The 27,626-nt window shown below is 38.5% G+C and overlaps 1 protein-coding gene across 2 annotated transcripts in view; it reads right to left on the bottom strand.

Annotated features, from left to right (window-relative positions):
• Window positions 1-27,626, bottom strand: part of CNTNAP4 (contactin associated protein family member 4) — a 634,720-nt gene that overhangs the window by 467,828 nt on the left and 139,266 nt on the right. For both annotated transcript variants that reach the window (XM_073632963.1, XM_073632962.1), the window contains exon 2: window positions 7,033-7,143. In XM_073632963.1, coding sequence (XP_073489064.1) covers window positions 7,033-7,143 — 111 coding nt within the window. The remainder of the gene's footprint in view (window positions 1-7,032; window positions 7,144-27,626) is intronic.

Raw genomic sequence — 27,626 nt, 5'->3', positions numbered from 1 at the left:
GTGCAGTACTTAAGCATTGTGCACAATTGACCTTTAAAAAAATCATCACGTTGTTTCTGATGGTGGCAGGGGGTTGGATGGTGTCCCTCAGCTGATACTTAGAATGCCTGGGCTCAGTGTAAGTATTATTATAGCCTCCAATGTAGCTAGTGTAATACTAGTGAAACCAGTCATGCTATGTGTTGCTACCACATTCCTTTTTTGCATGGGCTCCCTCTGGACTTGATACTATAGAGACTTTGATAAGTATATGGCATTTGTATTGCAATTCAGACTCTGGCAAGCTTTCTGTTGTCGTCGTTGTTGTATGGATATGGTGTTATTAACACACTTGGGACAAGATTCTTCTTGAGTCCTCGTTTGCAGGCATACTTATTGGTTTACCTCTGGGAATACACTAGTTATAAAATACTATTGACAGTTGCCTTTTTAGGGTGGCTGGTTATCTCACTAGGTCAACGTGTTCCATTATTGGATTCTTGAAACAAATGCACACCAAGATTGTCTGGTTACCAGTTGATGCCAGCAGGATTGCACACATGCAGTAGTGTGCTCAACAGCTAAACACAGGTTGATACATATGAGCATGACAATAATATAGTGTGTTATACACAAGATTACTATGGGGGACTTGCCTCTATATGATGTAAAGCTAAAACAATAGTTCAGAGACTTCAAAGTGCTTCACCAATCCTATGTCCAGATTTTACCAGGAACCAGCAGGCTGAGTGTGCAGGTGTTCACAGTAGTTCAAGACTCCACCCAACAGACTAGAGGTCTGTGGCAGGAGGCAAGAGGACTCCAATGCATCTCCAAGAGTGAGAGAGGTTGCATGGGGAAGCCAGAGCGTGCATATCTGCAGGAAGCAGATTTAGTCTGTGACAGAGCAGCAAGGATCTGATTGAGAGTAAGCTATGAGAAAGCTTGAGTTTAAGGAACTATGTGTGTTGGTCTGAAGATCATACCTAAGGTCTAGACTTGAGGCCTGAAGCAGCCATGTGGCAAGAGAGTGAGTGATTAGGCTGAAATATTCTGTTGTGCAAATTACAGTAAGGCTCCATTCCCACTATGGCTTTCTGGAACGCGGGCGGAATTGTTGCGATTCTGTATGCAATTCCGAAACGCAACAAAACGTTGGATGCACTTGCGATCCCCGTTACTTTCAATGGCACCCAAATTGCATATTAAAGACTTTGAATATCTTTTTATATCCTTTTCTTACTTTACAGAGTTCCATTACCTTGTTATGCAGGTCTTTTACCAGTTCTCTTCTGCTCCCCATGGCTCAGAATCTAGCCTGCTCAGTGCATCTATGTAAGAGCTAACAAACTCATTGACTATTTATACACAGACACTAATTGCAATTTAAAATAACACAGATGTGGGAAGTTAACCTTTAATTGACATTTTAACCTCTGTGTGTCATCTTGTGTGTCTGTGCCAAGGCCAAACATTCCAGGGTATGTACACTTTTGATCAGGGACATTTGGGTGACTTATGTTATCATTATGATTTAAAAAGGAGCCAAACAACTATGTAATAATACATGGCTTCATATGATCACTATCCTTAAATAAAATATATTTTTGGCATATTTAGTCATATTTGTAATATCAATGCCAAAATTACACAATTTCTGGCAGGGTATGCAAACTTTTGAGCACAACTGTAAAATACTATTATTGAAGATAAAAACACAACCCCCCCCCAACTCTGGTCTGTCCCTGTACACTTGTTGCCTATAATTATCTCCAGTTTCTTTATCCATGCACTGGAGAAATTGTAAAAGAGACACAAAGGCGAACTACATAACTCTGTCATACATGTCATAACTGTCAACAAATTTATGGAAATGCTTTCATGACACAGGACATTTAAAGGGACTATACCTCCAGAAAAAAAAATTCTAATGCTTTATTGAATGTCCCCTATATTTGATTTAAATAAAAACATTATAAAATTATAATAAGTATAATATATACATATATATATATCTATATATATATATATATATATATATATATATATATATATATATATAGATATATATATATATATATATAGATATAGATATAGATATAGATATAGATAGATAGATAGATAGATAGATAGATAGATAGATAGATAGATAGATAGATAGATAGATAGATAGATAGATAGATTCTGCATAAAAGTAAAACAATAGAGATATGTATGCAACAACACTGAAGCCACTTGGTTGAATATAAACATTGCAATTTAGTTCATTTTTTGGAGCAATTTATCTCCATAAAAAATCATTTTTATAACAATCAATGAAGGCTTATTGTTTGCCCGCATGACATATAATATATCATAATCTCAATACTGATAAAATGTGCACCGTCAAGAGAGCACAAATTTGGGTGAAAACATGCCATTCTAATATTTATCATGATTCATGATAGTTTCTGGTCTTGGAAATATACAAATAATATATGTTGAGTTTTTATATAATTGATGTCCTAACAGAAAACAAAAAAGATGTTGAATATTCATGTCAAGACTTACCTTCCATCTTGTGTAATGGATTTGAATTTTCTTTCATAATGTCTGTGCAGTCTTATATTAAAATAAATGCTTGTGACTGAATTGCTCAGTCACTGTATACTTCTATAAAGAAATGGCATGCAAAGTCTATCTTGTATCTTGTATTTACACCATTAGAATGGTTTTGGTACTTTAGCATGCTGTCTAACCATATTTGCATTTTACATAGTTTTTTGAATAAATAACATGGCAATGCAAACAAGTAAAGGAGATAAGACAAGTGTGAGGCACAGATAAATCCTAAGCAAAAAGGTGCATGCAGCAATGAGTTATGATTTAATGTGGATGAATCTCATTGTTCTTTGTTGATTACAGTCCCCCTTCAAAGTCTAAAATAGCATTGCATAGCCTTTAGAAATGTGTCCATATCTAAGATGTTAAATAATTTTAGGCAGTGCACATAATAATATGTAAAAAAATAACATTTGTAATTCAAACAAAATAAAAAATAAAACAATACTTTGTATCTCTATGTGCAATCTTGAATAATCAATAAATTCACATGGAGTATAATAATGTAATAAATCCGTCTATGTGTAATACTCAAGAGACAAGGTGCAGTCTTAGCTTCTACTAGACTGGAGCTCATCGCATTAAAATAAGCACCTGCTTAAAGGAAAGTGTACTGATGTTTCTTCAAGCCCTGTCTGTTGTGCTTCATCACGTGGACCTCATCAGAGGTGTAGATTGGGAGATAACTTCAAGTTACAATCTAAAATGCATTGTTATCCCTTAATTACTTTGATAGATACATTAGGCTAAAGTCCAAGATGGAGTATTAACCCTCTTTGCCTGAATAGAAATATCAGGTGTTTTCAATCTAAGAATGGAGTGTTGCCCCTTTTAGTTTGAACAGAAAGATCAGGCTACTTGAACTCCAAAATGGAGTTTTAAACCTTCATTTGAACAGCAGGATCAAGCTATCCATGTTGTGTCCCACCTGTGATGTTATTCTCTGCTATTGCTATATATTGTATTTGTGTTACTAATGTTCTCATTTATGCTGAAATATAGTGTTGGAGTAATGTCATAGCTGCTTGTTTATGTAGCATTTGCTATTGTTCCTTCTGTGTTCCTCTCCTGTTTAGTGCTATATGGTACAGCATCAATAGACCCTCCCTGTGTTTTTCATGGTCCCTCAGTTAACTTCTAGTCCTCATAGCTGACACTAGGCTGAAAACATTCTTTTCTCTATACACTTCAGGAGACTGAAAAAATATCTGTGCTGCCCACTGAAAAGTAAAATTGTGTTGGATTCAAGTTTTGTGTCTAATTTGAGAGTTTAGCTGTCTGTGGATTCTGCTGAATTATCAGGTGACCATATTGTTATAGCATATCAAAATGTATGGAGGTATTCCAATGCATAAAGCAACATTTGAAATAGTTAACCCTTCAATGTGCAGTGCAAACAAAAAAGAAAAGAAAAAGTCAATATATTATCTGGTCAAGGGACATCTGGATGCACCCAATGTGCTAAAACAAAGTATACAATGATCAATATGCACTATATGTATGTGCTTCTAATCATAACACTCATGAAACATAAATTCATTAGTTGTGGGAATTTTCCAAAATACATAAATATAATAATAAACATTTAAGTGCATCAATTAGGACGTATTATTATTCTGCAGTTATAATGATTGTGCAATTATATTCCAGCCAAAAGGAGTACAGAATAGTAGTAAACAATAGCTTTAAATAATAGCCTAGATAAGAAAACTGCCCAGTGTCTAAAAGCCTAGATGCATATCACATACTCAGCTTCCTACTTTAAACTGCATACATAATCCTGGATGCAATGCATTTGCATGGATATTCAATCACGCTTATAAATAATAAACATCTGGTGTTGGCACCACCACCATGGCATGCATGCCCCTATGTGTACTGCACAGGAAGGAGAGCTAGGGGTTTGGACACACCCTGTGGGCATACATTCCTACCAGAAAACATACCCCTACATGCACTGTACAGGGAGGAGAGCACAGAAGTGAATACACCTCCTGAGCATCACCTGCATGGGAAACCTGGTCATTTTGTGTGCCTCATGGTGGTCCTGCCCACCTGCACATGTGCAGTGTGAAAAGCATCCCTTCCTGGGTTCACCAACGTAAGAAGTGTCTCCTACTGGTACAGATCGTAGTAAACATGATGTTTCATGATTTAAACTAATGGGCTGGCATAGCATGTGGCTGTAATGGGCAAAACAGAAAACAAAGGAAACATGTAAATGAAAAGTTCATATTGAGGATTTTGGTATGTATTGTATAAGTATCATAAATCAAAAATGCCTCTCTGTGAAGAAGTTGTCATTCCGTATCATCCACTTTGATTGACCCCTGTTCAATCAGCCTTTGATTTACTCCTGTTCTATTACCATCCCTCTGAGGTCATGTATTTTATATTAAGTGTCAACATGTGGGTGTAAAAACTGATCACTACATATAAGTGCCTTACATACACTGCAGTGCTGGCACTACAAGAATAACGAGTTCCATTAAAAAAAAAAAAAATTCTCTATTATTTTGAGGAGCAACTATAATTGGGGTCAATTTATCCATTAAAGAGGACACACTTCTACTGTATATACTGTATAATTCCTGATCTGGATGGAAATACAGGACCGCATTTTTTTGTCTTTACGTAAAATAGGCCAATATCAATGTATAATCTTTTCTATAGCCCTATATTAGAAATTATAATTTGTAACAAATGCTACATTAAGTGTTGACTCTTATGCTGCGTACACACGATCGGAATTTCCGATGGGAAATGTTCAATGTGAGCTTGTTGTCGCAAAGTCCGACCGTGTGTATGCTCCATCGAACATTTGCTGTCGGAATTTCCGCACACAAATGTTTGAGAGCAGGTTCTCAAATTTTCCGACAACAAAACTTGTTGTCGGAAATTCCGAGCGTGTGTACACAAGTCCGACGCACAAAATTCCACGCATGCTCGGAATCAAGTACGAGTGGAGCACTGGCTATTGAACTTCTTTTTATGGTCCCGTCGTACGTGTTGTACGTCACCGTGTTCTTGACGTTTGGAATTTCCGACAAGATTTGTGTGACCGTGTGTATGCAAGACAAGTTTGAGCCAACATCCTTCGGAAAAAAATCCACGGTTTTGTTGTCAGAATGTCCGATCGTGTGTACAAGGCATTACAATATCTTTGTGTTTTTACTGAATTGGCTCCTAGGGGTAGTTCTAATCTAGTCAGTATGGTGTCCACTACATATCAGATATAGCCATTCCTTTCCATGGTCCTAAACAGTTTTTGTTCTTATCCTATCTTCTTCATCAAAAACTTCCATATCCAAAAAGTTTGTGGAGTGCTTGTTAAATAAAAAAAAATAGTTTTGTTATTGTTTTACGTTATTCTTGTTAATGTGATGCAAAAATGTACCTAAAGTAACTGTCTCCTTTCCATATAATAAAATCATCTCATTAAAACATTCCCAAATAAATAAATAAACTGCACCTAGAGTATTGAGTGATACATTTTGGTTAACTTACTTTTATACAAATAATCCAGCTATAAAATTTTCAGCTCTATAATCATTTTAAAAGAAGATTCAAAAACAAAAATAATGCATGGAAAAACAATTGAGGTCTCAGAATAAAAATTTAGATATTAAAATCTTGTATATTCATACGTGCAAATGTAGTACATTGCAGTCATGTTTGCATTGTGCCAAATGCTTGGTAAATCTCTCCTCAGTATTTCAGTAATGGTTTCTGCTGAGACTTGATATATGATGATTGAAAGGTGCAATTATGCAATAAATTATGCAATTATCTACATTAGATGAATTGTATATTGGAGTAAAAATAACAGCAGTACTGTACTATTACCTAGGTTGTATCAAATAATGCCTGCAAGATTAATTTAGCATTTACTAGACCATACCACTACCAGTTATGTCACTCAAATTTAATTAATCATCAATGCTGATTTTTAACTTAAATGTTCCGTGATTCTATGCATAGGGGTTGATTTACTAAAACTGAAGAAATCTGGTACAGCTGTGCATAGTAGCCAATCAGCTTCTAACTTCAGCTTGTTCAATTAGGAGGAAGAAAAGAATGGCTGCACACCACAGGAACGGTCCAACGTCTCTAATGATACCTTGTGCCAAATTATTGTTCTTACAAACAATTGTTGTATAAGAATGCATATTAGCATCTGCTTGTTTGGAATGCTGACCTGTCATCGAGGAAAACAATAAATTGACCTAGAAAACTCATCCCAGATGATTCTCTCCCCCAGCAATGTCAGCCATCAGGGAGTGCATATAAATATATTGACTTTAAATGACTGAAGGCATCTTAAGTGTAAGAATACATAATTAGTGTAATGCACCAGCGGAGTATTTATATCTGCATTGGAACCAGAAAAAAATTAATTTGTCATATATTTTCTCGATAGATAGATAAACAAACATAATAAGGACCACTTACCATCTCTCCTGTTGAGTCTAGCAAAACCTGCACTATCTGTACTGGAAAGTTCAGATGAACTGCTGAAGGAGGATTGAGGCAGAGAAGACACAAGCTGACCATCACAATCATCTGTGTAGAAAATAACAAATGCAGAATTAAGGCACTCTAATTAAGGCACTCTATCTTAGTATGTCTATAAGTACTGTATACTGTATGTTCATGATTTTACATAATATGACAAAAATATCTCTAATGTGCCAGTAACTTTGACATAATGCAGACATAATGTAGGCTTACTGCACTTATAACCAGATGGAGTACAGCACATTTCTCCTTCAAACCTGTCAAGTTGTAATATATCAGCTATTACATCCAGATAGGTGCCTGCATACGTACTACAAATAAGCACATAATGTATGTTGTAACATTTTGATAACCATGGCTAATGACAAAAGAATTACTCCTGCAAGCTTTTGGTTTACTGGCAATAACATGGACATTTTGTTTTACTATAACTTTATGAACATTCGTTATTTTGAACATATTTCTTATGCAAATGTTCTGACATTATCCCCTAACTTAAGAAGAAATGCCTTAAAAGGTAACTATAACAAAAAAAAATACATCTGGGAATTCTTTCTCTATAAAAGTATTTTTCTGTGTGACCCAAGCAAGTTAGCAATTAAAAAACATGCTGGACCCACTGTCTTTCCAGCAAATCCTTATCTTGTGGGATCCACGATTCACAAATATGCATTAACTGAGATTCAAACAGGATCAGACAAATTCATGGGTTATCATATATTAGTGAAAATATTTCCAATTTGAAGTGACTTGCTCATATCTTACCATCCAAAGTGAAATAGTAGAACGGGGTACTACTGCCATACTGACAATTTATGGTTATCAACTTTTCAAAATTAAATCCAAAGATACCCTACTGACCGCATTCACTTTTAACCACACTCTCCATAACATACCACCATTTGTAGCACACCCTCAAAAAACTGATTGCAGGTTTATGGAATAAGAAGTTAACATTGTACTTTAACAAGTAATAACAAGTAACAATTTAACAAGTAATAAAGACAAAGTAAACAGATTCCGAATAAAAGGCACCAAGATTTTCATGGAACAAAATGGTGAACTATAAGTTATGCGGTAAAAAGCAAAAAATAAATGAATACTCAAACATAAGCATGTTTAATAATGTTGATAAGACCTACAAACGCAAAATCAGAACGTTCAAACAATAAATGTGCACAAACACAGGAAACAAAAAAGTCTATAATGGTTGAAATCAACACAATGATAATGTTGCAACACCCTGTGGCAAATCTTGTGGTAAGCCGGCACTTAAGAAGTGCAGGCTTACCAGATAGCCAATAAGATAGGCATATCACCCACTCTTGGGTAGCGAAGATCTCCCACTTCTGTATAAGACCACTGTGAGTGATTCACCGACCTGGCGTTCTCCAGCGGATTGAGTGCTGCATTACCAGTTTTTGAGCCTGCCAGCTGATACTGTCATACCGGGACTGTTGGATCTCTCGAGTCGGAATTCCATGAGAATGCCAGGTTGGTGAATGGAAAAACAGAGTTTCTGTTTTGGAAAATTATTGTGTAGAAGTACAGTATATACAGTCTGTGCCTGTGAAACTCTTGTTTGTGTCACTGTAATTAAGAGACCCTGGTGGTGATTTACTAAAGCCATGTAGAGGCTTTAGTAGAGGCGCATGGCGAGGCACAACGCACATTTCCATATTCACGACATGGTGCACCAGTAACAGAGCCACTATAGCGATCTCGGCGCACGTGAGAATGCAATCTGTGCTACTATGGACATGGTGCACAGCATCTCCAGTTCAAGATTAACAGAAGATGGCCAATATTATGGGGTGATGTGAGGAAATTTAGTATCAACTGCCCAAGTAACAAATATGCCCAAAATAGAATGAGAAAGTAACTTTTTCAGAGAAAGCCTGCTGTGCAAGTACGTTTATAACTGCGTGAGATCAATGTAAGCAGTGCACATGAGCAAGTGGCTCTTGCACTTGTTCACATGAGTTTGTTCACTGCATGGCCAAAATCTTAGTGAATGTTAAGCAATGTATATGCAGTTGCATGGGTTGAACGGGCACAAAAAAATCATAAATTAAAGGGGAACTCCACACTCCATTCGCCAATGCTCTTGTCTCCCCCCTCTAATCCCTTGGATTTCCATGAGCTAGCTTTTGATTTCAAAGGGGAACTCCTAACTCCATTCTCCAATGCTGTTGCCTCCCCCCTCTAATCCCTTAGACTTCCATGGGCTAACTTTTTCTTTTAAAGGGGAGCTCCAAACTCCATTCTCAAATGCTCTCGTCTCCCCCCTCTAAACCCTTGGATTTCCATGGGCTAGCTTTTGCTTTTAAGGGGGAACTCCACACTCCATTCTTCAATGCTCTTGTCTCCCCCCTCTAATCCCTTGGTTTTCCATGGGCTAACTTTTGCTTTTAAAGGGTAACTCCACACTCCATTATCTAATGCTCTTTTTCTCCCCCCTCTAATCGCTTGGATTACCATGGGCTAACTTTTGCTTTTAAATGGGAACGCCACACTCCACTCCATTCTCAAAAGGCTGTGATCTGCCTTCACCAATCCAAACCACATCCTTTTTCAGAGCATACAACAGGGCCAGCTAAGAAAGGGGCAAGAAGAGCAAGCACCCAACCCCCCCTGAACCATAGAAGGCCACATGCACTCAACATAGCTGGTTGCCTTTGAGGCATGTTGGGCTCAGCCCAATACCAACCACAAAGCACCTTGTACCCACTAGTTTAAAGGGGCTTTCCACATTCCGTAAAGCCCCCTGTCTGCAGCCCACAACCCCAGCCTAGGGTTGTGTGGAAAAGGCCCTTGTCCCCCGGAATATGGAAACAAGGTGGTTGACTTTTGGGGTGCCCGATCCCCTCCTGCTCCCAAGCATCTACCCCCCTTTCATGGGCTGGCTTGCTGTGTGTTTGGCTAGGGGTTTGTTAGTGTGTGGAAGGTGCACAATATTTTTTTAGTTTGGGGTGGTATTTTTCACGTGGGGGTTCTCATTTTAAGCCTTAACAGACCCAAATGGCCTTGTATGTATTAGGGGGGTAGGCTATTTTTTGGGGGGTTAAAATCTTGCAGCTGCAATGTAGATTTGTAAGTTTTCATCTTTGAAGCAGCATTTTGGATACACACTACAGATGTACCACTTTACAGGCAGAGTGACCCCCCCAAGTTACTAGCTTTTAAGCAATTTTGCATTTTTAAAGGCACTTCTCCTTGTTCCGTTTTTGGGGTTGTCCAAATTGGTGACATTGATATATGTCCCTCAGGATGGGACCTGGGCCCCCATTCCCATTTTAAGGCCGATTACTAGAATATAAGCCAGCCAAGTGGGGACTAGCAAAATTAACAAGTCAATTCCCATAGATTGCAATGATATTTGTTGTTTAACTTTTGCCCATGTTAGGCTCTTTGTTTGCCCCCCTGGACGGGGGGTGTTTGTCCCATCTGTAATTTTATAGCATGCTGGATGATGTGCTTAATTTTGGACAGGGGGTGGCTTATTTTGTGTTAGCTGCATTTGGGTTGGTCTGGGAATGCTCAGGGACTTTGTTTTTTTGCTGTGGCCTTTGGTGTGTGAAATGCATTTGGGTTGGTCTGGGCATGCTCAGGGACTTTGTTTTTTTTGTGCTTTTTATGTGTGAACGGCACTTAGATTTTTCTGGACATGTTCAGAGAGTGTGTTTTTGGTTAGTAATTTAAGGACATCCTTAACAGGTGTACCCACTTTGAAGTAATGTCTCTACAATGGGTGAACTTGCATTTTGTGTGTTTCATGGACTGTACATGTGTTTTCAATTGTCTCATTAGCACACAAACCTATGTTATATAAAGCTTGCAGATAGCATTCTTTACCTTGCCCTGAAAAGAGACCAGATTGCTTGATGGTGTGTGTGTCTGTGGGGCAAGAGAGTACATTTAGGTGTCCTTTATAGAGTTTGTAACACATGTATTTTCTCTTTGTATTTTGTTTGTTATGTCTTTGCAAAACAGATGTGTTTTAGAGCAAGTATTTTTTACTTTTGTTTATTTTTTTGGGGGGGAGGTGATATATTTCCCTGAAATACTTTTGATGTTGTCAATGTGTGTCATTTGTAGGTTGTTAGATTCACTTTGATTTAATTGTCTGTGCTGCATTATTTTGCAACATCTTCCTCAAGATGTTGTGAGTAATAAATATTTAAATCCTTAAGAGACTGTCCGTTTGTGGGCGCAGTCTATTTAACTCCTGTTTATTTCCTCTGCAAAATGGTCAGACCTCAAAACCATATTCTATTAGTGTCTCAAATTAACATACATGTGTTTTTTGTTTTCCTTGCTCTTTTACAAGTCCTGTTTCGTTGACCAATACAATTTGTAGCAAATTGTTATGTTTTATGTGTTTTGTTAATAATTTGTTTTTAGATGCAGACAAGCAAAGAAAGTGTTTCCACCGCTCAGGCTGACACTGACCCAGGTGTAAGTAGAAGTTTCAGAGCAGAAGAGCTCCAGGTGCTGGCTGAATGCTAGGCAAAGCAGGCTTGAATGGAGGAGAAGATTTGGATGCCGCACACTGGATGTAGTCAAAAAACTTCACTTTATTGAAAAAATGGGATCATCAAAACAACAAGACTGTCATGCAGAAAGTACAGGTAAGCTGACGCGTTTCGCACTCAGGACTGAGTGCTTACTCATAGCTCATAGCTATGAGTAAGCACTCAGTCCTGAGTGCGAAACGCATCAGCTTAACTGTACTTTCTGCATGACAGTCTTGTTGTTTTGATGATCCCATTTTTTCAATAAAGTGAAGTTTTTTGACTACATCCAGTGTGCGGCATCCAAATCTTCTCCTCCATTCAAGCCTAATAATTTGTTTTACAGAGGCATGTTCAATTCAAGTAATGCATTTTAACCCCCCCAAACAATTTTCATGGAACAGATTTCCCAGCTGCAGCTTAACTAGGCTAATTGGCATGGCAAAACAAAAAAAAGTGTGATTTGTCTAAAAGCTACTTTCCTGGTGCCTTCATGGTAGCATATGCATGGGTTGTGCATATGCTGCCATGGATAGGCACCAGGAAAGGAAAATTACGTAGAGGTAAGTATTCAATTTTCCATTTTAGCGCAGTGGTGCTCAGCCTCAGTCCTCAAGTACCCCAGACAGGACATGTTATTGGAATTTATCTTAGCTAAAATAGCTATTCCAAAATACCAAGCCATTGACTCTGATTTAAAGCACCTGTGCAAGATGAAGGAAAACCTGCAAACATGGTCAGTTGGGGGGTACTTGAGGACAGGGTTGAGAACCACTGATTTAGAGCACTGAGCTAAAATCTAGCTCAAGACAATCCCATTCTAATTGTGGGAATTTGAGGGAAACTAAGTGTGTTGGAACCCCTGCTTGTCTTTTTTAGGTTGGGCTTTGTGTCCCTTTTCTGAAAATTGGCTTCACTTCCTGTCACATAGCCAAACAGGAAGTGAGGGTAAAACCCTACTAATGTCTTTCCTTGGGGACACACAGGTCAATCTAACTAGTGTCCCCATTAGGCAAATTGCACTCTAGCACTTTGTTTGTGTGACAGGAAGTGAATAAATTTGAAGGAGAAACTGGCAAAATTTGGGAGATGTCTTCACCCTATCAGGGGTGCAGACATCCCCAAAAACTGACAAGGCTCCTAATCCCTCTGCATTCAAAAATAAGAAAGGATTTCATTTAGTTTAACTTTGCAAAGACACATTCCTAAGTTCAACTGTGATGCATGTCAATTGCCCATTTAGACCTTGTTTAATAGAAAACACCAGTTGTCTTTCACTATAAACATTTGGTAGTCCAGTCCTGAAAATCTGCATCTCCTTTACTATTAATTTCCCTAAAAATTGGGTTCCTGTAGCTAGATGCGTGACTGCTGTGTATGTGAGATGCGCAACTGCTGTGTGCGAGGGGGAATGTACCCATGGTGCATATCTGGTTCTGGAAGAGGCAGAATGACATCATGGACCTCCAGGAAGCTGCTTGTCCTGCTGTGAATTTCTTCCCACCACCATGCCCCGCTCACTGTTCTCTGAGGAAGAGATGATCCTTATTTGCAAATCAAAGATAATTTTTTTATTTATTTTTACATGGAGTGGTGTTTGTGTGGGTCATGTATGTATGTCTAAATGATTTGGCCTCAAAACACACACCTACTTCCTGTGTACAGATTCACTTCCGGGCCAATGTATATGGCTTCCTGCTTCAGTGTGTGTGTGTGTGTGTGTATATATATATATATATATATATATATATATATATATATATATATATATATATATAAAAATATAGATGTAGGTTCCAGCAGAGAGAAGTTGGATAAATGCCACAATCCCAATTCTGGAGGCATAATAATGGTCTAGCACAGGGGTCTTCAAACTACAGCCCTCCAGTTGTTCAGGAACTACAATTCCCATCATGCCTAGTCATGTCTGTGAATGTCAGAGTTTTACAATGCCTCATGGGATGTGTAGTTCCACAAAAGCTGGAGAGCCGTAGTTTGAAGATTCCTGATTCCTTGTATAATGCCTAAGAAATATCATTTGGAAAATACAAGTGGGTCATGGCACATCTACATTCCAAATTTGGCACTTAAGATGGTCATGCACTATGCAATCTGATAGGCCAATCTCCGGCCGGCATAACAAACATCAAGCGGAGCCCGTCCTCCTCCTCAGGTCACGTGGTAGCGTCACTACGTGTGTACCCAGATGCGTTTCGTCATCAATCAGACGTTCTCAATGAGAACCCATTGAGAACGTCCGATTGATGACGAAACGCATCTGGGTACGCACGTAGTGACGCTACCACGTGACCTGAGGAGGAGGACGGGCTCCGCTTGATGTTTGTTATGCCGGCCGGCGTCTTTTATATACCAATACGCGAATTTGCCTTTTAACTGTAAGTGCAATACTTTATATATTAAAGTGGTTCTTGGATGTATTACACTATGGCCAGTTTATTTCCTTTTTGGGTCATACACTGAGGAAATGGATCTCCTGGCTGCAGTGGGCGAACATTTGTACTTCCTTTCACCATCCACATGATTCCTAGTGGAGTTTTTTGAGCCATTTGTGTTTTAAAGCTTGCAAGTTGGTAAGCACACTCTACAGCTACGGTGGTGGGGATATCACCTTTTGTTTTGCGTGCACATCAGGGTGTTGGTTACAATTAAAGGTCTACATAGGATATGCAGATATACTACACTATGGCCAGTTTTTCTTGTTTTTCTCTCCTTCCGGTATATAAGCACTGAGGGAACGTTGACTCGAGTTTGGATAGAGCGGAAGTTTTTTCTACACTTAAAGGCCCTGGCTGGGTTTAAGCCATCCGCTTATACTGCTTGCTGTTTTGGTAAGCGCAACTTACTACTACGGTGGTTGGGTTCTTCAGTTGAACTGTTATATGTTTCGTGCACATTGAGGCATTTCTGGTGATCCGGAGTGCCTTTGTTTGACAACTAATTTGGACTTTTATTTTACTCAACTTTTTAGCGCAGTTTAAAATTTATATCTTGCAATGCACTGTTCAGTGCCACAATGCGGGGGGCTGAACAAATGGTCGAATGACCCGTTTATTCAGCTGTTCGTCGTACGTCCAAATAGCTAAATTTCGGCCCGAACCATTCGCCTATCCCTAATGGTCAACTTTGAAGTTCAAGATCTGAAAATATTAATTTATTGGGTTTAGAAACACTTCTCTGTTCTTTGTAATGCATTGAAAGATTTGGGTAAAAGAAGAAAGAAAACACATTTCAAAGGAAATTATATTAGCATCAAAAGGTTTAATTAAGTGAGAACACCTACTAATTGCCTAACAAGACACATCCAATTAGATAAAATTAACCAGCTGTATTGGGAGTGCGCTATTATCATTGAGAAAACCGCAGTTACCCTAGCACCAGTTGCAGTTTACATATATGGGTATTTATTATTGCTATTTGCGCTTCAATGTGCGCCGGTTCATACGTTCAATTAATTACTTTGCCAGTGCACCAATTAATGTATGAACTGGTGCAGCGCCTTCTTCTTAGTGAATGACCCTCCCTATGAGCAGATTAATATTTTTTATTTGCATGCTCCTATAATAAAACAAGTGTTACAGATGCATGTGTGCTATTTTTGGTTGCTTTTTCTTTATTTTTAAGCCATTTATGCAAAGATTTATAAAAATTTTAAACTTTTAGGGGTTCCTAATTTCTTCTAGCTTCAATCACAGCTGTCATTTGGCATATGAGCTCCTTCTGCTTTCAGTGTATGCTTTCAGCTGTACCCAGTGCTGCAGATATAATGCCCCTCTCCAGTCTTTCTTCTTGTGTACAGCTTTTGAGAGACTCCCTGCAAAGTTGCACACTGATAATAGTAAAGCATAGTCCTCTCTAAAGCATATTTCGAAGGTAGGGGGGCTGTGGCATATGTGTGGGGTGTATACAAAATGTAGGCTCAGCTCCTATTTAACTATCCTTCTTTAAGCCCCTCCCACTGTTAGCATAGCATGGCCACACCCTCCATTAACCTTTTTTCTCATTATAGTGCCTAGGGTTGCCCTAGGTCTTTCACAATCCCAGCAATGCCCCTGGTGTCCTTTCTTTAGTTTTGCCATTGAACAGCCTGGCAATATTCACAATCAGTGCAAAGAGGACAGCAGATGCACTCTAGGGGTTCTCAGGCGGAGGAGTGTAGAGGGAGTTTTAGCTGCTCAGAGACCTGGCATTGCAGCTTCAATATTTCTCTTCTGAAGTTTAAGGATGGATTGCTCGGCCACACCTGCAGCTACAGAGCTAACAGTAGTGACATAGAGGCTAGTGTAATGCCCCATACACACGGTCGGATTTTCAGATGGAAAATGTGTGATAGGACCTTGTTGTCGGAAATTCCGACCGTGTGTAGGCTCCATCACACATTTTCCATCGGATTTTCCGATGGAAGTTCGAGAGCAGGATATAAAATTTTCCGACAACAAAATCCGTTGTCGGAAATTCTGATCGTGTGTACACAAATCCGATGGATAAAGTGCCATGCATGCTCAGAATAAATAAAGAGATGAAAGCTATTGGCCACTGCCCCGTTTATAGTCCCGACATACGTGTTTTACATCACCGCGTTTAGAACGATCGGATTTTCCGACAACTTTGTGTGACCGTGTGTATGCAAGACAAGTTTGAGCCAACATCTGTCGGAAAAAATCCTAGGATTTTGTTGTCGGAATGTCTGAACAAAGTCCGACTGTGTGTACGGGGCATAAGAAACCACAGATCCCAGTTGCGGACCAGACATCTGACACACCCAGATATATGTTTCAACAAGATTATCTCTTCAAAAATTCAGTGATAAGAGTAGTAATCCTTTTCTTTTTTGGGAGTGCTTTTTTATCTTTTTAAAATAGTGACAGTTCTGTGTATGGTTACCCCTTGTAACACTTGTAGCATGTTGAAATATGTATGTTACCAGATAAGTCATTGCCAAGAAGTTTGTTTTGCATTACTGAGCATTTATAACCAACCATTTATTTAGTAATAACACATTTTTACTGAATATTGAAGTCTAAAAAAGTGCTGATAGTAATATGTTGGTTTTCATGTCTAAATGCACATATATTTGTTTTACAAATGCTATTTAGAGGATAATGGTTTTAGGCTTTTATATGTACAGAATCATTCAAATGCACCTTTCATTAAAAAAAAAAGATAGTTTTACATATAATTGCTTCATCTAATGTTTAAAAAATTACTTTTCTATTTTAGTCTGCAGCTAGTATTTGCTAAACTACCAAAAACAAATTGATGTTTTTTTTTTTTTTTTTTTTTTTTTTTTTTTTTTTTTTAGCTTGGCAACCAATGGGTTCTTTATACTGTCTGCAGAATTTTCCCACTTTTCCTGTTCATTTGTTTAGATTTGTTTAGTTTTTCTCTTATTACAACACGTTAAGTGATCATGGATTAAAGCAGACAAGCTCTGCCACTCAGAAAGGAAAAGGCTGCTAGATATAATTGACATTAAATGATTTTGTCTTTCAACAAAAAAAGCTTCACTTTAAAGCAACCCTCCATCTAATGGAATATCCTAGTAGCAAGCATGTTCTTTCGAACAGTAGGTTGTCAGGAATATGTGCTGGAGTTTTAAAGTCAGAGGACACTCTAGGATTGGATGCAACCAAATGTAGGTAAACCTCAGCTGAATCAAAACAATATAGGCAAGATTTGAAAAACAGACAGGCACCATGAGGTGCTTACATGTAAGTGCTAGTATTTGCTGATGAATTTTAGACCTATAATAGGTTGTTTTTCTGTAAATCACCCAATCATTTACTAACTGCAATGTGTCACTGTTGCATGTACCCCAATAGAGTGCTCAGTAAAATAAAAAGCCACTGTTTTCATGTGGTCCCTCCATACACCCCTGCCCCTCTCTGTCAATAATAGGCAAACATATTTCTTATGGTTCAGCTGTAAAAAATAAATGAGATTAAACTTATGGTTAAACAACAAAAATAAATAAATCTAAAGGAAAAGCAGGCCGCATAGAATAAGATATTCAATATGCTAGACATCAAATGGAAAAACAAGCAAACAAATAGTGCAAATACAAAAAAAATCAGTGAGCTGCTGCATAGTAAACATAAACTTTTATGTCAGATTCACATTATTGGGAGCACCTGGCTCTTGTCTCTTCTCTCTTTATGCAAGTAATATTTGGAGGAGCTTCTTGACAACAAATGGCAGATGTAAGCCAAAGCCTTTGTAACCACTATGCGTATTATGACCACTCTTTGCTGGGGGGGGTCATGTTTCCCTTGTAAGACTTCATGTGCAACATGGTGGTGGAAAATCTATGTGATGAGCAGACACATTGTGTGTGACTACGCAGCAGCTCACTGATTGTTTTTTGTATTTGCACTATTAGTTTACTTGGATTAGAACAGCACCCTGTTTCCATAGTTCTTATGGTTGTTTAGAGTTTACAAGACAAATCATGGTTGTTCTGCAATATCAGGTGGTGCTGCAGGTGAAAGTTGCAATTGCAGACCCCAATCTTGACACCTTTCACAGCAATGGTAAGTTGGAAAATAAATGGTGGTTTGGAATGTTAGACACATCAGAAACACATCAGTAGATACTGTCCCCAATGTGGCTACCCCCACCTCTGTCTGCTGGGAGTCTAGGTAACTTAACTTCAATGAAGTTACATTTCTCAGAAAGTCCTTGGTAAAGTTTTGGATACTATTTGTGCAGTAGATATTACACAGCTGCCTGTGTCCTTTCATCTTCAGTGAATCTACACCTCTTTCTTATTCCCAGTTTGCTTGTCCCAGTCATTTCTTACAGTCTACCTATTTTGGTTTTCTATTGAGATTTCTTTGATGAATAATCTGCTGTATAACAAGGTTGTTATGTCTTAAAATGTATATAGTGACATCTGTCATTCCTGATAGAACTCAAATGCAAGATGTAAAGATCAAGCGGCCATAACAGATGTCGACTAGCTCTCTGGGTGTTGTAAGTCAGTCTGATTACACTTCATCATGAACTCAAAACATGATCTCATTTTCTACATAAAAATGATAGTTAATGATTCACTGCATGCAACACAGGTGGTTCACGAAGATTAATTTCTTATAAAAAAAATATCCATGGATATGCAGTAAAATGAGTACTGTAATATTATGTTAGAAAGGTATTTCAATTATTTTAAAAACCCATATACATGAATAAATAATTTCTAGATGATTTTGTCTAAAAGGATTGTCATGAAGATCCAGAGTATCCAAAATGTTTTGAATACATTTTTATTTCTTTAATATATTTAATAATTATAACAAAACACTTTGAATACATTTTTTATTTCCTTAATTAATGAACAATGACTTCAGGAACCAAATTTGCCACTGGTTGTTTGGTCATTCATCAAGAGCATTAGTGGAAATTTTAAATATGTCATCTTATGTTTGTTAATGACCCCATCTTTGTTAGCAACTTAAGGTGTGTGATGTTTTATTCAGAAATCTATTTATTTTTTATTATTGTTATTATTTTTAAAATGTTATTATTATTTTTAAATTGTTATCATTATTATTAGTAGTTTTATTAATAAAATTAACATTATTGGGACTTAAGAAGCTTGAATGATATTACTAATTTACATTTCCACAAAACAGTTATTAACGTTAAATAGTCTATGTGCTGGGTGCTTTCATTTAAATTGTTTTTTTGCTAATCTTTGTGGTCTACCTTTCCACCTTTACTGTATATGTTTATGGCAGAAGTAAAAAACTTTATTTTTTCAGTCCCCCTGTCCACCTATGCTCACCATCTTCATTAGTTATACTTGTTACTGTATTCCAATGGTTACTAGGTGAGTAGAAATCATGAAAAGTTCATTATATGTATTGTAATTCAGTGCTTTAGGGATAGAAAGATAATCTGTGGCAACCATATTTTTGTAAGGTAAAGCAAAATAAGACCCAAAAGGAATATACAGCAGTCATGCTTATTTTATTAATGAAAGTTAGAGGTAATCTGGAAGTTATCAAAAAACAAGGATAGGTGAATGTTATTCCTTAGTAGTTCCTTTTTACTATAAACTCAATAGTTAACCAATAAGGTTAAATATAAGTTGATGTCCCAAGATCGTCCACATTCCACTGGACACTGGCTCCTCTACTGACACATTTCACCCTGATGTTAATCTCCTTCATACTCATAGCCACTTCCTGTCTACATGCATGCACTACAGCAATGATTGCATGATGGCAATTTTTTAAGGAATATTCACTAATGGTAACAGCAGTGGACCATGCCTGTGTTTGAAGTTTCTTGTGGAAGTCCGTGTGACAAAGTAAATGCTCAGCTGTTTGGCAAGGTACTTTGACTAATAATGCTGCATATCTATACTATCTATGCAGTCTTATTTGTTGCAAAGTACATTATACACTGTATTTATGTTTAGAAATCTCCAATGCACAATGAATGCCTATCAACTAACTAGGGGTACTACAGGTAGATATTTTACATAAAGCATATAGTGTTTTAGGTATTATTATACATTACATTTCATTTACAAAGGAAGCATGCATGATATGTCAGCGCCAACTTAATACATTGGTTCACATTGGTTCATATCACTTTCCTAAAATTACTATAGCACTGAAGAAATTCATATAATTCTCTGTCTAATACTGAGATGAATCTAGGAATTATGGTGGTTTTATAATACTTTGCAGTAGGAAAAGAATGATAATGTTGGTTTAATGTAACAGGAAACAGAGCAATACTGTATGTAACCTGATAAAACCTGAAGTGCTCAGTTTCAGTACAATGTCACAGTACAAGTGCACAGCTTGTACTATGCTAGTCTAAAGGCCACAGTTACACACACATTGTTTCAGTCCTGTCATCATACTGTCACTTTCTTCTACAAAAACAAAGATTAGTCATGAAAAATGACATTACATTTTCTTCTAGTGTTTTTAATATCTTACAGCAATTATCATAATTCAACTAATCAAAAACCAAGTATATAATAATAAACAATTTTGTGTAGAACAAAAATGCATGAAATTGAGTTTAAGATGTAGTGATTACTACTACTCGGTCACTTTTCTATGTTTCTATGTTTTCTATGATTAGTGAATTCATATACAAATTAGCTGAATTGTTGATCCAATGAAATGTAAATTGTTTTCATTGACAAGAAATTATGCATTCAGTGTTGTCCTCTATGCAGAGAATCATAAATTCATAAACAACATTTCTCTGATTTATTGGATAGCATGATTCTCTGCAGATCAAAGAGATCAAATATTTGAATCATAAATTGGTGAGTCATCAGTGCTTTAGATTTGATTATCCCTGTTCACAAAATTGTTTTCATTATGTTGTTTTTTTTAAGAGTTGTCCTTTTTGACCTAGACTAAACTGTCAATTGCTCTATCGACCTAGAATTGGTGGGTTTCTTGGGGTCTCTAACATACAGCATTACTACAAAGTGGCCAAAATTACTTCATTGCTTCAACTCTTCTCAGATATGTATTTGCCCCTTTTGGCTATGATCGATGTTATGGATGTACATTCCCCTAACCGCCCTCACATGGCTACCGCAAGAAGCCACTGAATCCCATTATTATGCACACCCTATCCATCTAAGACTCCAAATATTCGGCAAGCTTAATAACCCCTCACTTTCCACTTCTTCAGCTGTTTGATTGCCCCATGTTCCCTCTGGGCATGACTAATAAAAATGTATTCGGATGGTGGATCTTGCATGGCCTGATGTATAACCATAGGTATACATACTTTTGATCAACTCTGGGAACCTCATCACCTTTCCCCGAGTGAGTTTTTTCACTGACTTCTTTAAGTCATTGAAGCAAAACATTGCCTCTCCGAACATCCTTGCAGGCGTCAAATCTCTCTGTAAATCCACCACAACCACTAAGGATGCCTTTTCTATAATTTACGTATCTATTAGGGGTCACATCTCCAACAGTATGCCATCCTACTGTATCTGATGGGAGTGAGACCTGAACAAGTCTCTTTTTACCAGTGGACTAGATGTCGATTTCGCAAGCCAGCTTGAAATTCTCCCACAAGATACAAGCTCTGGAAAACTTGTACAAGGTTCTTTCCCAGGGGTATTTTACACCACTGTGTATTGCTAATCGTGTCCCTAATTACAAATCTTCCTGTTTTTGGGGCTGTAGAGTTATTGGGGACATGCTTCATATATGGTGGTCCTGACCAGCAGAGCATTGCCTCTGGATAAGAATGTACAACATGATCCTATCACTTATGCAAATTTTCCAAAACTGGTGTCTTTGATTAATGAAAAATTACAATTTGCATTTGAGGCTGATCTCATATCTAAAAAGGGATTAGAGTTTCTGAAAGTAGAGAAGTTTAATATCCCAACCTATTACATCATCCCCAAAATACATAAGGATGCAAAAAAAAAACAGGTAGGTTAATTGTATCAGCAATCAAGGGACCCCTTGAAAGACTAGGCAAATACATAGACTCTCTAATTAAATAGTTGGTCTGTGACCTGCCATCTTATGTTAAGGATACAGGTGATGTGCTTAATAAAATCTTATATTATGAGATGCCTTATGATGTACTCCTGGTAGGTATAGATGTGAAATCACTGTACACATTTATACCGCATGAATGGGGGATATCGGCAGTGTTTCACTTTCTCGATAGCCACTTTTTGGGCATGGCAGCCCAAAATGAATTTATTGTTGAGCTTTAGACTTAGCGCTCAACAATAAATTCTTCCAATTCATGGGGGATTTTACCAGCAGCTCAGAGGCACCTCTATGGGTGCCCCTTGGGCACACGCTCATGCCTGTCTCCACCTGGGGTGGTGAAAGGAGGAAGTAGTATGCGTCTCATCATTGTACCTCAGCCACGCCAAATTGTGGCTGAAGTACATTGATGATGTGTTTATGCTATGCCACAGCTCCAGGTTTGAACTGGAGAAATTCATGAATGAACTCGGACAAAATACACAAAATATCAAACTAACATATTGTGTAGACCCCCGAGTGTTCACCGACTCTGATGGCAACAAAAAATACCAGATTAGACATTTTATTAACTGTGCAACAACTAGGGTACTGTATATCATGGCATGTCCATGTAAAAAACTATACGTGGGAAAGACAAAAAGGCAGTTGCATATCAGATTCTGTGAGACATTAAAAGCATCAACCAAAATGAAGAAACCCCAATTGCAGTGCACTTTCATGAATATCATGCAGGACAGCCTCTTGGTTTGAAAATTAAGGACTCATATGCCCTGAATCTAACAAGTAGGATGGGTGACTTTGACACAGTGTTGCTAAGAAAAGAAAAGTCCTGGATTTTCAAACTTGGTACTTTAGTGCTGAAAGGGCTCAACAACGGAATTATTTTGAAGGTCTTTTTGGAACCTTAGCCCATCAACCTAGAGCTGGGTTAAGTGTTATGAAAATGGTTCTTATCTGTTGTTGAAGTTGGTATATATTCTATTTTCAATGTCTTCCCCTTGAGCTAAATGCGAGTGACTTATGTGAATGTGAAGGTGATTCCACAGTATCTAAATGCTCTCCACGTTTTAACAAAAGAAACATAGGACTACAAGTTATAAGAAGGGGTTACCTTTAAGGAAAAGTCCCAGCTGCTTTAGAATGGTAGGAGGGAATGTGGTCCCTTTAACCTCTTCAGCGCCGGAAGGATTTGCCCCCTTCCTGACCAGGCCATTTTTTGCGATACAGCATTGCGTCCCTTTAACTGACAATTGCGTGTTCGTGCGACATTGTACCCAAACAAAATGAATGTCCTTTGAGCTTTCTTTTGGTGGTATTTGATCACCTCTGTGATTTTTTGCACTATAAACAAAAAAAGAGCAACAATTTTGCAAAAAACACAATATGTCGTTTTTGCTATAAATATCCCAATAAAAAAAATTGTCCTCAGTTTAGGCTGATATGTATTCTTCTACATATTTTTGGTTAAAAAAATAGAAATAAGCGTATATTGATTGGTTTGCACAAAAGTTATAGCGTCTACAAAATAGGGCATAGATTTATGTCATTTTTTTAATTATTATTTTTTTTACTAGTAATGGCTGTGATCTGCGATTTTTATCAGGACTGTGACATTGTGGCAGACAGATCGGACACTTTTGACACTATTTTGGGACCATTAACATTTATACAGCGATCAAAGCTAAAAATAGCCATTGATTACTGTATAAATGTAATTGACAGGGAAGGGGTTAACACTAGGGGGCGATCAAGGGGTTAACTGTGTTCCCTGGGTGTATTCTAACTGTAGGGGGATGGGACTGACTAGGGGAGGAGAGAGATCAGTGTTCATACTTAGTATGAACATACAATCTCTCTCTCTCCCTTGAGAGAACCAGGATTTGTGTGTTTATTTCTGTCAGACTGCTCCAGTTTTAATGATCGCATATTGATTTACCAGGAAGACTGTCTTGTCTCTACCAATTAACACTCTAATTTTGTGGGAACTCAGTAGTAATCAGAAGTAATAGCTTCTGTCATATGCATGATGTAACGAAATGTCCCACACTCCGCTTGAGTGCTTTCGTCATATACTGCTTCCTACCAGTCTGAATATAAATATCAGATATTCTAAACCGCTGACAACCAAAAACAAGGCAAAACTCATTTGGTTGCTCACCATGAACTGTTTATTAACAAGAATACAGTCTTATATACAGTTGAAGAGGAGCTCCAGTAGGAGTCGGCTTGTCTCCTACATTGTACAGAGGACAATGCGATCAGCTCTTTCAATTAACATGTTGAGTTCAGAATCAAACAAACCAAGAATAGTCTTTATATATATCCTGGGAGATATTGTGGATAAATATTACTGTCCCATTTTAAGTAATCCAAGCCACATTTTCTCAGTCACCCTGTGCTCCTAATGTACACAGGGTACCTTAGACATAGGAGGTGCATGGGGAGCTGAAACAAGGGTTTCCCAACCTCTCCAATGGATTCTGGGTTCCACGGGCCCTCCCGTCACATGTCTCCCCTTTCGGTAGAAGACAGTAGAACACAGGAGGAGACCCCAGAAGGGTTGACTCCGAAGTTAGCCCATAGTTCTGGTCCCCCAATGCCTGTACCCACACAGTACCCCAAACAAATTGTTCCAAACAGAGCATTACTCACCCAGCCAACCTCTGCCTTTCTTATAGAACATACCCACTGCTGGGGGGAAGTGCGGGCTGATCCTTTCCCCTGGAGTCCCTTCAGCTGCTGCAGAGAAGACAGGGTGGCTGGGCTCGCAGGGCTCAGTCCGTCATGCTGTATCTGGACCGACTGCCCAGCCTCCCTGAGGTATACAAGTGGAGACCGTAGTCCCATCCACTTTCACTGGAAATCCATCCTTTGTTAGTGGAGGGTAAGGGCCAGCAGCGGCTCAGCTGGGCGTAGGAGCTTCCCTACATCATCTGCCCCAGCTAACTGTTGGGGAGAGAGGCTGACTGCCCCAGCTTCCTGGAATTCCACAGTTGTTGCAGAGGTTGTTAGCACTCTGCCCTGTTGCCGGAACTTCTGCTGGTTTTCTGTTAGTGGAGATTGCAGGCCCATCCACTGACACCAGATCAAGCTGCAGATGTGAGGTGCAGACTGCATTCTCTCCTTGGATTCTGATCTGCAGCTCGGGGGTGACTGCCACCTCCTCACCCTGGGCCTCCAGAACTGCTGCAGGTGTAGAGCAGAGGTCTTAGACCCTCTGTCTGGTTGCCAGCACTTCAGCTGGGTTGGTGTCATAGTTCTGAGACGCCGTCTGCTGCTGAAACTCCCTTTCTCTGTTATTGTCTCCCAGGTGCACAAATCCTTCTTGGGGAGGCAGAATTCCCATTTAAAGTAATACAAGCCACATTTTCTCAGTAAGCCTGTGCCCCTAATGGACACAGGGTGACTTAGACATAGAATGGGGAATGGGGAGCTGAAACAGTGGTTTCCCAACATCTCCAATGGATTCTGGGTTCCACGGGCCCTCCCGTCACAAATGATAATTATTGTTTCCTTCACAGCCATTATAGAGGATGTTACAAAGTGCATCAATGCTGTGGCCTTAATGTTATAGTGAACATGCAAGTTAAGTGGAAGGAAACCCACCCATATTATGGGACAGCATGATATGCTCAATGCTCATTGATGTGACAATATAACATTGGCTCGGGTGCAATTGTTGCTGCTGCTCTTGCTGTGTGCATGTTGGCTGATGAGTGTGATTGTGGCTCTGAGCTCAGCTGAGTTTATTTTAAATTTGTGACAACATTGTCTCAATTTTATCCTTGTGCTCTGGAGGGTTGCTGTGCTGTGCATTTTTGCCAATTAATAATAACTTTTTTTGTATCTTCATTATCACCGCAGTTGGTTCTTTGATACCTTCTCCGCGAGTGGTCACCTTTGACCCTCGGTTTGTTTTTACTATAATAACCTCATCACCTTCCCCCAAGTGAAATTTTTCACTGTCTTCATTTACGCCATTTCTGTGAGTCATTGAAGCAAAACATTGCCTGTCTGAACACCCTTGCAGGCTTCAAACTATGTAAATCCACCACAGCCACTAAGGGTACCTTTTCCTTAATTTACTTGTCTATTAGGGTGTAACATCTCCGAAAGTATACCATTCTACTGCGCCTGATGGGAGCGGACTAGACGTCGATTTCGCAAGCCACCTCAAAATTTTCCCACAACATACAAGCTCCTGAACATTTGTACAAGGTTCTTTTCCGTGAGTATTTCACACCAATGTGTATTGCTAATTATGTCCCTAATTACAAATATTCCTGCTATTTGGACTGTATAGTTGTTGGGGACATGTTTTATATATGGTGGTCCTGTCCAGCTGCGCATTGCCTCTGGATAAGAGTATACAACATGGACCTATCACTTATGCAAATTTTTATCCCAAAAAATCCTTGGGAAGCTCTTCTCCACAGACCAATAGAAGATGTGCTGAAGTGGTCCTGCATTCTAATTTCCTTCATTTTTATGACAACAGAACAAACCATAGCCTATGCACGGAAATCCCCAACCCTCAGCTTTGAGGAAGTTAAATCCAGAATACAAGGTGTTTTTTATCAATGAAAAACTTACCTCAAAATTCGAAGCTAAACAAGATAAATTCCTCTCTATATGGCAACCTTGTCTTGACTATCAACCAGCCTCTTGTTTCACTACATGACTGCTTCAACTATAATCTAAGGACCCACCGTCCCTCTCGTCTACCTTCTAGCCCCTCGAGAATTCTCAGATGTCCCCCATGGCAAAGTCCCCTCCCCTATCTTTCTCTCCGTTCCCCCCTGTTTCTGGGGTCTGTTCCCTACCCTTTTTTTCTTACTTGTAGGCCTCTTTTTCTTCCCCATTTTTTTCCTCTCTCCCCTTTTCTCTACCTTTTCTCTACTGCATTTCGCAGACATGCAACCCTTTTCTCTGAGGCATGATCATCACCTGCCATGTTAAGATTAGCTTGTTAGTGCTAAGTAATGCACTTGATTATGGGCTGTATATCATGGGACACAAATGCAGGTTCCCCCTGCATCCCATAATTACTATGATCTTTTTGTTGCTCTGGACTTATCATCGATGTGCACATTTCCATGTTGCATGTTCACCTGTGTCCAAACAAGATCCACACAACCCCAGCGAGGGTATGTTCGATCCTAACCATGTTTGGAGCACCGTTTTAGCTACTCTATATACGCTCAATCTAATTTATGTATGTGCCACGCTGTTGTGTTTTCCAATAACGTTTCTGTGGTACATGAAGTCCATTTTTATAAATTCAACAATTTGGATTGGTCTTCCTTCAGCTTGGACACTTTGCAAATGTAATTGGTCTAAAAGATGGTTTATTGGACAAAGGTTTACAGTTTAAATCTATCACCTGTATTCTGGTCCTAACTAAAAATAAAATGATTTCCTGATTGAACATTATATTGTATGTTTATGCTCAAACCTTACTTTTCATTTGTATATTTTAGCAGAAATATTAAAA

Source organism: Aquarana catesbeiana, linkage group LG01 (assembly GCF_042186555.1).
Source record: "Aquarana catesbeiana isolate 2022-GZ linkage group LG01, ASM4218655v1, whole genome shotgun sequence".
NCBI lineage: Eukaryota > Metazoa > Chordata > Amphibia > Anura > Ranidae > Aquarana > Aquarana catesbeiana.
This window is presented reverse-complemented; position numbering and strand designations above follow the sequence as displayed.